Raw genomic sequence first — 16257 nt, 5'->3', positions numbered from 1 at the left:
CTGATCATACTCTATGCCCTGTCACTGATAATTTCCCAAAGCCCTTGCCCACTGTCACAGCCCATCCTGTGCCCTCTTTTGTGTAGCGTGGGATCTGAGTTGCTTTAAGTAGTGAGCACTTATGGGAATTGCTGCCTCACATGGAAGCAAGCTCTTACCCAGTCAATAGTTCATTGGGGAAAGTTGCTGATCATATGCGAGTGCAAAGGCAGTTTGTCCCAAGTCTTTGACCTTAACGCAGCACAGCACTAGAGCTAAAAGTCAGGTCGGTTTTCTGGCCCACAGAAATCCCTCACCTTATACTCAGGTAAATACAGAATGTACCACATGTATATTTTTTCCTGTTAGGTTTATGCAGTCCATGAACAAATAATTGTTTGAATTTCGAAAAAGAGAAATAATTTTAGTTTTCTGTAAAAGAGGGTACTTTTTTAAGTTAATGAGGCAAAATGATAAAATGAGGATGCAGCCAAATCTGGTCAATCACGGGAAAAGCTACAGTTCTGTGACAGTGCACAAATGCTCAGGAATGTAATCTGAAGTATTTTGCATGTACTGATGTATTTGAAACATTGCAATAATTCCTTTGCTGTAACAGTATTCCATATATGGCAATAGTCTAATGTAGGGAAGGACTTTTTCTATTGTTCTCATTTAAGATACTGTGGTGATTAAGTCTCTGGTTTTAGGGTTGTTTTCTTTTTTTTTTTTTACCACCTTCCAGTTTCCTTACAAGCATACACTTAACCACTTTTTCTCCATTCCCACCCTCTTATTTCTGTTTCTTTTTGAAGCTGCTCTTGGAGATAGCATAGTCTTTGAGGGCAACACCTTAGTTTCTCTACCACGACTACTCTGTGGCAGGTGCTTTTGGGGTATGGGTAAGCAGCCCCTTTTTTTTCCAACCTACCCTCCTCCATATAATCCTCTAGTAGCAATAATGCAGCTATAAAATCAGTAGTTTCTCCATGTGTCTTTACTCCTATGTCTCTTAAAGCTTAAGTAACCTTGTGATCCCCAGATTGTGGGCTACCAAAAGATAGGATCTATAAGAATTCATAAATGTTAAATCTGGAATGAAAGCACTAGAGAAATCCAGAGTAACTGCACTATAAGAAGAGAGCAGCCAGGCCCAGGAGATAGATTGTTTATTGGGTTCCTTGCTACCCACAAAGTATCTCTACAGTACAAAGAAGATGACCTAGAGCATGTTGTGGGGAAGATACTTACAGACCTCACTGGGAACAGGTTTCAAAACTGAGCAGGAGGTTGTGCTTATTTTATTTTGGCAGAGCTGGTTTGCACAGCTTCTAATTTTAAAATCATTAGATGCATGGGCTGGCTGGCTGATCCTTCATAAACAAGAATGAAATGGCAATTTTTTTATAAATAGAGAACGTGATTGCAAACTGTACCAAAATAGTCCTTTTAAAATGTATGCTGTTACATGGCTTCTAGAAGTGTAGGATGATAACCTTAATCTTTATTTCTTCTTGGTGTGATAGACCATGCTTTTGAAGTTCTTAACTTTATCAGAAATACAAAATGATTCATCTGCCTTGGGATTGGAACGCTGCTATTTCCATTTGCCTTTCCACATTCAGATTGTGTATTGTGAAATGATTTAGAATTCTTGTTTTTGTCCTATAAGAATAGAATTAACTCTGAAAATACATTAAAATTTCCTTGGTATTGTTACAGAGACCAATGGGTCAGATAACTCCATCCCAATGGCATATCTTACATTAGATCACCAGTTACAGGTAATAAATAAATGCTTTGTTAGATTCTTTATTTTGCATTTCATTCTAATGTGTGATTTTGGACCTGCAAAATACAGTGTTGCATATTTACCTGTGTTTATATTCTGTCTAACTTTTGACCAAGGCTAAAAAAATATATTATGTAATCTGAGATTGGTTGTCTCAGATTTGATCAAGCTATTAAAAACAAGCCATGGGAAACATGATCCCTAAAACCAAGTGTAAACTGAGTTTGACTGTCAAAATAAGACATTATTTGCTTGAGTGTTACTGAATTAAATTGTTGTACACACTTTATTTGTTGTGTGGGGGATTAAATACTACTTGGATTTTTGTGACAGATTAATAAATGCAGATTTGAGGTTTGAGTCAACTTTGACATCAGTGCAGTAACATTTTCCAGGGCATGGTTTAACGCTTATTTTTAAAAGGTTACTGGTTTTTAAAAGACGTTATAAATACACTGCAGGGACATTCTAACACACTATATACTAAGATATCAGTTCATTACTTTTTAACATGTCTGATTTATTTTCAGCCTCTAGCACCGTGCCCAAACTCCAAAGAATCTATGGCTGTGTTTGAACAGCACTGCAAAATGGCACAAGAATATATGAAAGTTCAGACAGAAATTGCATTGCTGTTGCAGAGGAAGTAAGTGAAATGTGTTTAACCTTTTCTGTTCTGTATGTTTCTTTTACACAAACCCTGTTATCTGTGACTATTATTTCTGGCTTTATTAAGTATTGTTTTATAGGGCATAGTTATTTTCCAACCTTAATCCCAGAAATACTGAGCTGCTCAATACAGATAAGATATTTAGAGCAGGTAATTGACAGTTTTAATCAAAATCAAAACTCTTCTTTTGGATAAGTCCTACTTTAAAGTATGTGGCACATCTGTATATGTAACATGCTAGTAATGTTTGTTTGTATCATCTCAAGTGAAAGACCTGGACTCTTGAAGAACTTTGGCATTTTCTTTCCAACACTGTCCAGTAAAAGATTTTCAGTTGTATTTTGCAGATAACCACTTGGATAATGGATTATAGAATCTTGAGTAATACATCAGTGTTACTCTCTTTGCGGTTAGCTTTTGTCAATTGTAAATCATCACATTTACAACAGTATTATCAACGCACACCTTACATTTTTCTACCAGGTGTTTAGGACCTAAAAGCCGTCATGTATCTTTTGTGCACTAGAAATAAACTCTTTCCTCTTACATTGTGTATGCATATAAGTGAAGCAACAGCATGTATTGTTAGATTAAGGCCAGAGTTACTGGTGATTCAGAACTTCAGTTTGCAGTACGGTCTGTTGTGTTCTGCTTTTCATAGCTTCTGTTTCCTGATGCTGGGGAGCAGTTCTGAGAGGTCATATATATTCCCATGCTAGACCAAATAACCAGTTTGTTGCCCACCAGTGTCTGAGCCACTACAGGCCAGCAGTTGTTAATGAGAAGCTTGCCTTGTTGTTTATAGAATAGCTAATGAGAAAAATGTGTGTATAAACATTTTTTACATTAGAAATAGCATACAGAACAGGGGAAAAAGCTACTGTAAGGTTGACCTCCTCTATACGTTTTTGGTTTAGCATCCTGAGAATAAATATTTTTCAAGTGCAACTAGAATTTTAGACTTCATGAGGAGATACTGAAACTAGGGTAAATATATTCAATTTGGGTTTATTTCTGTTGTCCTTAAGAGTCAATAACTTAGATAAAAGTCTGTTTCTGTCTCAAAACTGTTAATTCTGTGGCTTTAGATTCCTCCTTTAACTTTTTTTTTTCTGGGAAGTCTGCATACAAATTTCTCCTAAACTGTTTTTCTTAGTCAGAACATAATTGCCCATAGGTCTGAAAACAAAAAACAGTACCAGTTGTGATTGGTGAATGCTTCTTAAGGTAGCTATTAGTTCAACCTTTATTAGAAAGATTAAGTTTTCTTTAACTGTAATTGCAAACCATATGGCAACAATTAATTAACATGAACTTTCTCCTCTACTATTTGTTATTAAAATATTGCTGACAGCTTGCCTTCTTGCCACCTCATAAACAAACAGTAAAACAAACTGCTGTATCAGTTTTGCAGGATAATTTATAGCAAGTTTATCTGTGTATTTGTTCCTCTAACATTGTTACTAAAAACATATTAAAACACTTATAAATTAAGTGAAACAACAGTTACAGATATAATCTGCTTGGTTCTGCTTTTCCACTGCTTTAAGAAGTTCAAGTCCACTTGGAAGACAGCACTTCACTAAAAAGTTAACAAAATTGTTGCAATTTTGTCTTTCAAGTTGCCTTTTGAGTTTTTAAATTTATATATAGTTAAGCAAAATCAGAGTTTAATATATTTATGAAATTCTTTGTGGATCCTTTAGATGTTTTACTGTGACCTGTAGAACAACATCTGAAGGACATTATATAAAGGACAATTTTAGAGGCTGTGGCTTGCAGCTTTTTCAAATTTTAAACATGGTTTTGATTTGGAAGAGAATTTTTCCACAGTTAACAATGAAGAGTAATTTTTTTTTGTCAACTTATTTTTTTGTACAAAATATCAGCAGCCATGAGTTCAGACTGATAATCAAATACTGATTTGAAACATATGAAGTCATTTACACACAAATAGAAATAGATTATAAATTACAGTTATGGTTTGTTTTGTTGTTTTGTGGTTGGTTTTTTTTTAGACAAGAACTAATAGCAGAACTGGACCAGGATGAAAAAGACCAGCAAAACACATCCCGTCTGGTACAAGAACATAAAAAGCTGTTAGATGAAAACAAAAGTCTCTCAACTTACTACCAGCAATGCAAAAAACAATTGGAGGTCATCAGAAATCAGCAACAGAAACGGCCAGGCACATCATGATTTCCTGGGACCTTTCAAATGAAAAATATGCACAGAAAAGACTGATATTTTTTTTATTGTTATTATTATCCCTTATTATGACAACTCATGAGTGTTAGCTTCTTGGTGTGATCTGTATTTGTCTGCTACACTTAACATCATTTAATTTTCGTTTTCCTATGGTGGACATCCAGTTCAACAGGTTAATCAAATAAGGTGAGGAAACAGTGACTTGAATTAACCAACAGCCCTCAATTTAAAGCAAGAACAGTGGCTGTATGCATGCTCCTTGTGTGAAGGCTAGCCTAACAAGTGTTAAAGTGGCTGCTAAATTGTAAGATCTTGTTTTTAGTTTTTGGTGTTACCTCGATAAGAGCAAAACAGAAACTTTCCTGTTTAAGAATGGTTTTGTTCCAGTGTTTCATCTCAAACTATTAATATGACAATTATTTTCAGGACTTAAACATGCACCAAGCTGCAGAGGTGATGTTGACAGACCAGAGTAATTCATGATGCATTAGTGATGCCTTTTACCTGTAGACGTAGTGTATTTTTTCCACATGCAAAATGGTAGGCAACCTGATGCCAGCATCCTTGGTTCAGTGCTTGATAGCCCTGCATTTTGACTAATATATTTCTTGTAATCTTGCATTCATAAAATATTTGAAGTAAAAGGCTGTATTTTCTTTACTTTCTCGGGGGGAATGACATGCAGTTTCATTTAGTTCCTGGGCAAAAGTTATGGAAGTGGTTCACGGGGCAAAGTTGGTCCCTTGTATAAAAGAGGGAAAGAATCAAGAATGTGTAAAAGTGTGTTTTAAACCTTTAAAGCTTTTTTCACTGTAGCATCTTTGGAAGGAAATTCAAAAAGCAAATTAATATGGAACTTTAAATACTTGCTCCCTTTTATACCACTTGTTTGTTTGATATTTTTTTCTTACAACTTATTTGCTGAAAAGCATTTACCATAAATGTAAATAAGTTTGTTTTAGAGAAGGAGAGGAGGATTTGGGGAAATGAATTTATTTTAAATAGCAAATTATGAAATGGAGTTGAGTATGCAAATAGCGGAAGCTATTAAGAAAATGAGGGAAATGGCTTAGATCTCCATGAGGAATCTCGGTTATTCCACTCATTTGAACGCAGTTCAAAGGAAGTCCATCACAGAATGCCTGCTGCCTTTGTGAGTGAAGAATTGCATTTAATGAACTCAAGCAGAATATGTAATGATCAGTGTCATTATTTACCATTATTACATGGGAGAAAATGACTACTTGTTTACATTGCAGATTGATTATTTGGATTATGAATTAACGTTTAGCTGGTACAAAAATAAGGCACTTCTAAATATAATGAGAAATTATTCCTTATATAAGATCTTGGTGTGCTCAGTTGTGGGCAGGGTTTTAATAACACTCTTTTGCAAAAGGAGAACCAAAAATTGAAGTTCAACTGCTGAACCCTCAAAATATAAGAGAAATATTTCAAAATATAATCTGAAATTTGACACGCTCATTTCAAATGAATAATTAGTCATAAGAGCCCATGAGCAGAACTTGGAAAAACATGGGCAAAAACCTCGCTGTTTTCTTTTCACCTTCCTGCCCGGGTGATAAAAAACGATACTACTGTGCTTATCTGGGAACAACAAAGATGACAAACAGTTTGCTGAACAGTGTCATCCTGTCTTGAAAATAAATCTATTGTTGGCAAACCTTTGGGAGTTAGAAACCTTTCCCTCATTTTACTTAAATAAAGGAAGGGTTTTCATTCCCAAAACCTTAGCAGATAATTTGATTAGTTAGCTGAAACTGATATTGGGATCAACTTAAGGGCACACATATTTATAGCAAAATGTAATTGGCAGAGAAAATAGCTGTAGTATTAGGAATAGCACAAGTTATCCAAAGTATTGCTGTTCACATACATCTGTCCATCTACCAAAATGGACACACTCGGTGATCAGCAGCTTACTTAACATGTGCCGAAGCCTGAAGCAGAGCAGCATTAATACTGATGCTCAACTTCAGATGCATGGTTGATAATTAACAAACAGAAAATAATTTCCCAGGGCAGTTTTTACAGTTTGCCTTGTCATAATCCAGATACGCTTACGGTAAATCAGTACTGTATATGAAAACTCATGGCAAAGTTTGAATAATGAAAGTGAATGCAATGCTGACTTAATGGTACATAATACAAAAGTCTGTTCTAACCGTTGCTTATGACTCTTCAGGGTTTACATTAAAAAGGGTCTCAGATTGTAAAATAAGTACTGTGCTATCATGCACTGTTGAACTCGGCTCTATTCAATAGTTAGGTGATGTTGCTCTTGTAATTTTCGAAGGGAATTTGGAGTTTGACCTTTTGCCTTCAAACTGTCCCTTTCTTAATTCCACCAAAAATTTAAAAAGTATTTGCCTAGTTTTCTCGATGATCTGTGTGGCAAAATCTGTGTATACTTTTTTTTTTTAAAAAAAAAAAAAAAAAAAGGTAGAGTATAGCAGTTTGGGCTAAGAAGAGTTTTAACAGCTTAACTTTCAGTGACCTTTATTATTTTCATAAGGCTCTTGTTTTAGAGTTGTTTACAAATGTACTTTAAATTTTCAGTTAAACCATCTGGAGTGTTCAAGAATTTTTTCATGTACTCTTTTGTCCAGTTAAAGCTGTTCCTCTAATAATGGAGGTGAAATATTTAGTTTTGTCTGGGCACTGCCTTCTCAGAAAAGGTAACAGGCTCTGCTTTTTGTTACAAAATGTGTTCTGTAATATATTATGTAATTGAAACTATGCTTCTGTACACTCTGCAGTTCTGCCAAAAATGCTTTTTTTAGGCTTTGGGGTTTTTTTTTTCTGATGAGAAGTTGAAGATTGTAATTCAAAACTTGTACATAAAATGGTGAATGATTTCATATGATTCAGGAATGAGCAGTGTGGCTTTCTGCTACAAGATTTTTATTGCGTTGTCAGGAATCTAATTAATAAAAGCTGAGAGACTTCCACAAACACGCAGTAATGCCCCAACGCTTGCCAGGGCATCCTTGAGCTCCCGTGGAATCCCATAGAGGGTGGGGGATAATCATCATGCAGTTGTTCCCACCACCAAAAGAAATTCTTCTGCTATTAGCTCTTCCCTTCCTGTGTGCGAAAGTGGGGTGTAGGGTGAATAGTCTTACTCATAACTGAGTATCAAGATATTTTAAGAATGCCACATCTTTCATACGGATGTTTTGCAAAAAGATAAGTGCTTGTCTTTCATTGTTCAGTTTGGACAAATTCCATTCCCCAGAACTTCTCTGTTTTGTTCATAATGGATTTTACTGCTTTAGAGTTTCTATACAGACAAGAGGCAACCCCTTAACACTCTCATTGCCTGTGAAGAACACCAGATCGTGCTTTGCATTTGCTCTGAGCTGCTTTGAATAACTCAGCTGTTTCAGATGACCTGCAGGAAAGTTTGAAAGGATAAGGACAGAAAAGGTGCAGCACACGCAACCCCTCAAAATACAGATTTCTCCATGGTGAACTGGTTGAAGAGGAGGATCTTGTGAAAGTAAACCTGTGTACATGTATATGCACACATATACACACTGTTGTGACCTTAACATGTATAGGTGTAGAGAGCTGTATATATCAAACCAGAACTGGTAGATGTCTTTCTATTTCCAAAATCTGAGCTTTCTGTAGTTAGCTTTTATTTACTTTAATAATGTCACTAGATGAGTGGTGCTCTAATCCTGTGAGGTTCAAGTTCTATAGAGACAGATAAATACAGGTGTGTGTATGTGAGAGTGCATCAGTTACTTTCTGTGCCGATGTAACCCTTTTCTGCTTCTTGCAGGGACAATTCAGATCTCCCACTGCATTTGGACAGATTTGCTGCATATGTTTTGTCTTTGAACTGGCATCCTGACTCTGGTCATGGAGGGGTACATAATGAAAAAGGAAAACTGAATTTAGACCAAATACATTAAATTTTTAATTATTAATGAAACACTGTCTTAAAATGCTTAGAGCACTGCTAATCCTAGGGTTTCAACCCAGACAGGCATTAATGAAAAAATAGGGGGGTTATTCATAGCTATGTGCTTTACACTAAGTAGCTAAAAATTTGAGATACTCCAAAGGATAAAATAGGCTTGTTACATAATTACAAGTACTTTGTTGATACCCCCCTTCTAACTTGGATAAAGGCAGCCCAGCTACTATTGCACTTGAACTGTTGCTTTCTACAGAGGGAAAGAGAGGAGCAGATTGTTGTCTTGTAAGAAGTTAAAAGCATATCCAGCCTTGGGAAGCAAAAGGCACTGGGAGAGGCAGACGTGGAAGCGGGAGGAGTGGAGGCCCTCGTCCTTGCTGCAAGAGCACAGCTCTTTGCCAGTGCTGGGGGAGATGGGGGTGCCACAGAGCACCCTGGCTCTAGCTCCCTAGCAGTGCACAGTCTGTGGCTGCGAGTTTTGGCTTCCCTCAGACCTCTTCCTGTCCTTAAGCAGTGAGTGCTCCCTGTGTAAATATGGATCTGCTGACATGAAGACTGGTGAAATGCAGTGGTATTCCCTTTTCCCGGCCACGCTTTTCCTTCCCACTGTTGTTGAACGGTAGAGGCTGTGGAGCAGCTGCATGTAGGCTGCTCTCCTGTAGTATTTAGGCAGAGGACCAACCAGGGACTTGAATTCATATAACCTATTGGCTCAGCATGTGGGCTGGGACATGTTTTTAGCTTGTAGCAGAAAATTAGAAATAAATCCCTAGCTGTGGGTGATGAAGATCATATGATGAGGTGGGTGTGCTTAAGAGCTCTACCTGGGTCTGTTCCTTTCTTTTTTCATGAGGAGGAGCAATGTGGACTTCACCTGTTGGGACATCTTTGAGTGACATGCAAAGCCACCATGACTGTCCTGGTAGCCCCTGTGGTGTGAAAAGGGGTAGCCAACAAGCTGCTTAAGAAAAGGAGGAAGAGCCGTTTGCACTGAGCCTTTTATGCTGCATCGCTGGTGTCAATATGATATACATTTAAGATCATTCAGAATTCCTTCCAAAACTGGGCAAAGTTACAAAGATTAGGCTAGGAGAGGGAATAATTTGTCCTGTCATCTGAAGATGTCCGTATTTGCCAAGCTGCCGCTGCAGAAGTGTTCCTGTCTTTGTTCTCCAAGTCCCCAGAAGAGCCTGCCTGTGCCTGTCACTGGAGGGTTCCTCGAACAGCTGTCTCCAAAACGTTAAACCTGGTACGTGCAAATCAGACTCTTATTAAAGTTTCTTACATCATTGTTAGCAACGTGGCTAGAGCATAGCCGGGAATTGTTCATGATGTAGGAGGTGAAGCTAATTTAGCTCATCCTCTGGGGGCTGCCTGGGGGCTGTGGGGCTGCTGGACATAAACTGCTTCTGTCATTGAAGTGCTTGGATAGGACCTAAGAGGGAGAGACGGTGCAAGGAGCCGTTTTGGTCAGTGCAGCTGTGCTTTACATCAGAGCATGGTGCCATGGCTGAATGCTGAGAGCCAGAGGTCTTTAGCCACCACTTCAGGTGTCCTTGAGTGCTGGGAGACACTGAAGCTCTAGCAAAGCGTGAGGTTTAGAGTGATCTTTTTATGCTTATCAGAAACACTAGGTACTAAGAGATCAAGAGATGGCTGAGGGATTTGTTTTAGGAAGAAAAAAAAAAAAAACACCACGAGGGTGGGGGTCATTGAGTACACTGTATCCCACCTCTCTGGATCAGGGGAACACACCCATAACCTCGGCATGAGCCCTCTGAGTGCACTACTAAAGGAACCACGTGGTGAAACAAGTGCTGTGGTGGAGGCTTTCGTGGTTGCTCTCCTGAATGCTTTGATTTCTCAGACCTGAAAGGAGAAAGAAAAAAGCTGTACCAACACAACTGGGGATCTGAATGTGACTGGCTTACTGTTTACTTTGCATATTATGGCATGCCCCCCAAAAAAGTGCTATAGGTCAAGTGGAATTTTCAATCTCAGATTATTTAGTTCTGTGGGTTTAGGACAATGTAACCTGCACCTCCAGGGCAAACCTCAGCCTTCACTGGCTTTGAGTAGGCACAGCTGAAAGGGCTATTCATTTCCAGGAGCAGATGGAGCTGGTATACCAGCAGCAGAAACATCTTTTCTCCAAGTCAGTGACTTGAGCAAGGTGGAGGGGCAGAGGAATTTTCTCCTCCGTAAACTAACTTTTTATCTATTCTGGAGCAGGGCCTTAGGCTAAGAACTTGATCTCTTTTTAATATAATCCTTTTGTGATAAATCATAAAAGGTGCAAAGAGGGATGAACATTGAGATTGTAACTTAGTTTTGTCTTAAGATTTGGGGGATTTTTTTTCCTTTGCTGGTGCCTAATCTCAAAACTAGAAGAGGAGCTAGCTGATATAACCAATTGCACGCAGCTTTTCTATATTCAGCTTCTACAAATTTCATTTCTGCCAAGGAAACTCATGTGTAGAGATTAGACACTTGCTAAAGAAAGTCATAAAAGCTAATTGCAAAGAAGATGGCTCTAGAGAAGTTTAGTTTTTACTTGATTTGTTTGGGAGCAGATTTTATAACAATGAATTGACTCATTTTCAGAATATCTTTAGTAGGGAGAACATCAGTCTAATGGCAGATATTGATACAAATTTTTAAGCAGCACTTTATCTTCATTTGCCTGAGTGGTTACTTCTAGTCTGGATATTGAAGTTGCTGGGGGAAGGCAGAGCTGTGGGTTCACAGAAAGTGAACCTGCGAAGTCCCTTTCTGAAAACAAACAAAATGCTAAAATGTCAAAAATTTGAAAGAAAAGTGGAGAATGGCAGTGAGGAAAACTAATTTGCAGTCAATTTGTCATGTTAATCCAGATGCCTAAAACTGTCTGGTCAGGAAATCAAATGGTGTATTACCCTCACACCTGCAGGAGGGAGATGGCGTTCTGAAAATTTTGCTTTTTCCAGATCTGTCAGTTGGTCTGAGAGGTTCTCTTCCATCAAACCATGCCTGGCTGAGGCCCTTTTGCTGTCAAACTACAGACAATATCACACTCTTTGCTCTTCAACAAATATCAGCCTCACACGACAGTACAGTCCCAGATCACTAACGGCGTGTGCAGGGATAGGAAGAGGGTATGTTCTTCCACATGTCCTTGGCAAGTCTCGCTAATATCACAGCAGCAACTCTAACGGCCAAGTTTCTTACAAATGGTTTATGATAAGCAACTTGCCGCTTAAGGTTTCTTTGACTAAATTGTCTCTTGTACAAAAAGATGGTATTTCTCATAATCACTGCCCCTCCCCAAGCAAACAGAATCAATTGAAATTACTCTGCAAATTAATATTTATGAAATCTGGAGTTTAGATCACTTGTTAAAACAGAAGAGCTGTCCATGCTGGCAGTGTAGTATAAAATTAGCTGTAGTAGCCCTCTGTGTCAGCCAGTGCTGCCTGGTCCCAAGACCCCTTTTTTTGCTTGCAGGATGAATGAGCTGAATGTTTTAAAAAGTGCTTAAAAGTAGTTTAAAAGTGCTGACTTACTATGTCCTGGTTCAGTGTCCCTCCTGCTGTGTAATAGACAAGTGTGCTCTAAAATACCCCTTAAACACAGAATGTTCAGACAAGGCATTTATTGATCTGTATGCAAGCCACCACAGCAGCACTCTACGTTGTGAAGACTTTTGCAAGCTCATCACAACGGGTTTCTCAAGTCTCAGTGCTATCGACTCCATTGTCTGCCCTGCGGTCCAGCCTGAGCATGTCAAGAGAAGAAAAGTGGCTGCCTCCACAAGCCAGTCAAAAATTGAATGCAACATCAGTGTTACTGCAGTCAATTGCACAAAAATATTGCTGTATAGTATGGCAATGAATCGCAGGCTATGCTGTTCACTTATTAACTTGGCATAAATACAAATCCCTTAAGAATCAGATGATGAACACTAAGCACTTTGAGCTCTCATGAATCTTTATGATCCAGTGGCTGGTATTTACTTGGACTAATGTTCCCCATGGTATCTGCTCAGACCTAATCGTTGTTCTGTGAGTGATGATAATGCACTAATGCCAGCTCCCCTTTCTTTCAGGCACAGCAGAGTTCAAAACTTTTCGGTATAGTTGTAAGCAATCTGTGACTCTGGGGATGTTTCTGGGTTTGCTCTGAAGAGTCATGGGCAAGAAAACTACAGGTTTCTTTTTATTTCAAGAGCTTAGTGTACTTGTCACGGTTGGAAAGCCTCCCCCAGTGTATCAGGGCGACCACTAATGGAAGAAGTTCCTGTTGCTGTGAGCTTGAAGATACACAGCCTTTTCTATAACAAGGATCAGGACTGCAGAGGGATGATGCGGACTCTGCTCATGGCTATTATTCCCATACTGACCATTTTATCAGAGCTCAGCCTTGGAGCAGGTAACTGGAGGGGTGGTAGAAGTATTCACAAGGGCACTTTCTCCCACTTGCTCTACAGGCAAGGAAGATGTGTTCACAGTAATTCAAGCCGTGAGCCTAATGGAGACTCCTGAAGTGGATGATGCAGAACATGCATCACTTTGCCTTGCAAGCCAGCCTCCCTATAGACTATGCAGGTGGATCTGGGAGAGATAACTCTCAGTTGCCTTTAGCATTTGTGAATACCCTAGGAACTCCACATTTGTCAGCATCTGCCAGTGAGGAAAAACAGAGGTGATACCTATACCCATTGTGACCCATCTGCTTTGTTTGCTGAACATGTTCTGGACCTTAAAATTATTTAATAGCCAAACAGACCTGCAGTTTTCACAGGAAGAGTGCATATCGTAACTTGCCCTGTTATTTGGACCAAGGCTAATGTTTGACATCTAGTAGCCAGGTTTATCTAATTATCCCTAGAATTAGTAGTATCAAGAGCAGCACAGGCCAGCTGTACCCTTGTGTTTTCAGGCAGGCTCCAGGAGGCCCTATGATACAAGAAGGCTTGTAGCCACCACAACTCTTCACCTCAAAGAGCAGGAGGGGTGTTAAATTGTGGCAGTAGTTTTGCAAAGTGAATGCCTATAATCTGGGCTAACATCGCTGATTCACTCTGTGTTTGCCACCCAGCAGACAAATTAACGGCATGAGTCATTGTCAACTCCTACTGAATAAACCAGTGACCTAGAGATGAAAGGCTCTGTATCCAGATTGTTTTCATTAATTGCACTGTGGGGCAAGGATAGATTTAATTTCAAGGACAGGAATATTAACCTCAATTCCTTTCCTTAATTGAGTGTGGAAAAACAAGAGGCGTAAGCAAGGGAAGCAGAGAGCAAGGACATGGGTCATTAGCACTGTCATCTGGTATCACAGGCAGCAGCATCTTATAAAAAAAAGTCATTGCAGCAACGAGGAGGCAAAAGCTTATTTGGCAATGTACAGAGTATAAGTAATAAGAAAAATTACATCAGTGATTGGATTTTCACCAGTATTTAGATGCATAAGTCTCAGCACAGGCTTCTAATGATAAACCAGTGACTGGAGCCCATCTTGCAACAACTGGACCCTTGCAACAACAGGGTAGAAACACTGGCAAAATGCTGCAGAGTGGTCGCCTTAGGTGATGCTGGCCTCATGGGAAGCCTTTAACAGAAAAAGATGTGGTCATTAGGCCTACTTTTATTACCCATATATAACATTTGCAGAGTATTTTTCACTTGAAGGCTTCAAATCACTTTCAAAAAACATGATTACAGGAAAATAGAGGTCCAAAGGAGTGTATCTGACCTTCCAGAAGGTCCATACCCAATTTGGGAATAAAATTCATGTTTCCTGCCTACTCATACAGTAATTTATATAGTAGGCTCCAGTGATTCTGTCCCTGCTTAAATACCAGTTAAGCAGCACAATTCTGGAGAGGTTTCCTGAATCTAGCTTGACTGGAGAATACATCCTTTTAGTTGCAAGGATTGGATACTTTTTAAATTTTTAACTGCTGTTTGCAGCTAAATTCATTAGACTGACACACATGCAAGGAGACCAATTACAAACCAGGTCAGCTGTTGTTGTGAAAGCGGGATAGCCATGAATGAATGGGTACATCTTTTGGATATACATAGCAGGGTGATGAAATTACATCCTAATATGAAATAATGTGTCTCCTATGTAAAAAAGGCTTTGATAAAAGACCATGGGTTTCAGGCTTGCTACAAAATAGCTGACTCAGCTTAATCTTGCTCAGGTTCATAACTATTAATGAAAGAAAACAATCTGAGACAACTTTCTGATAATGCCTTAAAGAACTTTGTGATTCAGGGACAGAGTAAAATAGTCTAAACCAAGCATATTGTTACTTGTTAAAACATTTGTAAAAGCATTTAAAAATTATAATATTTTTTAATTGAAATAAGAGGTCAACAGAGCTCTTCACAATTGTCCTTACAAGTCACTGTGCTTAATTACATTAAAATGCTGTGCAGTTAGGAAAGAATGTGGCTAAAGCTGTATCTCCACATGCAGTGCTCATAAGAAAGAATTTCTCAGTTCTTTTTTTTCTACTATTTAAAACACAGGAAATGCAAGGTCATCTTCCTTTGATGAATCCAGCAGTGATTGCGAAGCCGTAAATAAAAATACATTACTTTCTTGCGACAACAGTGAGAGAACAAACGAAAAATTGAATACATGTATATCTCACCTATATCTGGAGAAAACTTTTAAGGCTCTACAAAATAATTCATTTTGCTAGTCTCTTGACTTAGCTCAGTTACTCTTGGGTCCCTGGAGGCCTATCGTTTTGAGAGAACTGTGGCCTACTTGGCTTGAGAAACTGCACCAAAATTTCTTCACTTAAAAAAAAAAAAAATTAATGCCAGAGTTTCTTGCGGTGATCCAGACAATATAGCTGAATTCATGAGAGTACAGCCAAAACCCCGCTGAAACCCACTGTGTTCTGTGTTTTCTCTCAGTGTACCATTGCTGTTAGCAAAGGTCTGATTTGTTGTCTCTTGCTGGGAGAATCGCCTTTTTGAGTCTTGCAGAAATTTCTATACATGCTTAGCTTGGGGTGCTCTTACCCTCCTTGGCAACTCTCACCCAGCCCCAGCCATGGAGCCAGCCAAGGCCAACATCTGTCCACTGGACCATGCCTGCTATCTGCACAATCAACACCCTAAATTATGACTGATCGGTCAATTTTTTGATCAATGGCTTCTTCATGCCCAGCTTCAGGTTCTTTTTCCCATATTGTTCATCACTGAAGTTTAGGCAACTACAGAGATCTCACACAGCCATCTTTTACTTGTCATCTCTGTCGTAAGACTGGACATGTGCACAGATGGGCTTTAAACTACCTTGACCTTATTTGCCTATATATAGAAATATAGAAATAAATATGTAGAAATAAATATACAGAAATAAGTACATGATAGCCACAAATTAGCCTCTACATTCAAGGAAAGCGAAAAAGAAAAATGTGTTATTCCTCTTCTTATTGTGCACGCTAGTAGACAAAAGCGATATATTTTCTCTACGTAAGTGGTAATAAATACATGTAGTTTTTCTGCAAAATTTCTCAGTGTCAGCCTTGCAGTAGCCAAGACACAGCATTTACGCTGGATCTGCAAGAAACCACAATAAATTTGAAAAAGTTAATTAAACAATACTGAGACTGCCAGCAGGGGCTAAATTACATCATGCTATAACCTGGGT

General features: G+C 38.7%; 1 protein-coding gene across 5 annotated transcripts in view; it reads left to right on the top strand.

Moving 5' to 3' along the window:
• MAP3K7 (mitogen-activated protein kinase kinase kinase 7) overlaps positions 1–7085 on the top strand; it is a 35743-nt gene extending 28658 nt beyond the window's left edge. For 3 of the 5 annotated variants that reach the window (XM_026844817.1, XM_026844814.1, XM_026844818.1), the window contains 4 exons: positions 795–881; positions 1702–1763; positions 2302–2417; positions 4460–7085. In XM_026844817.1, coding sequence (XP_026700618.1) covers positions 795–881; positions 1702–1763; positions 2302–2417; positions 4460–4640 — 446 coding nt within the window. In that variant the 3' untranslated portion in view covers positions 4641–7085. The remainder of the gene's footprint in view (positions 1–794; positions 882–1701; positions 1764–2301; positions 2418–4459) is intronic. The other 2 variants (XM_026844815.1, XM_026844819.1) reach the window with 2 other exon arrangements.
• The last annotated feature ends 9172 nt before the right edge of the window (positions 7086–16257 follow it).

This window comes from Athene cunicularia (assembly GCF_003259725.1).
Source record: "Athene cunicularia isolate RWA chromosome 3 unlocalized genomic scaffold, athCun1 chr3_part1, whole genome shotgun sequence".
Taxonomy (NCBI): domain Eukaryota; kingdom Metazoa; phylum Chordata; class Aves; order Strigiformes; family Strigidae; genus Athene; species Athene cunicularia.
Note: the sequence above shows the minus strand (reverse complement) of the source record. Positions and strands in the feature narration are given on the sequence as shown.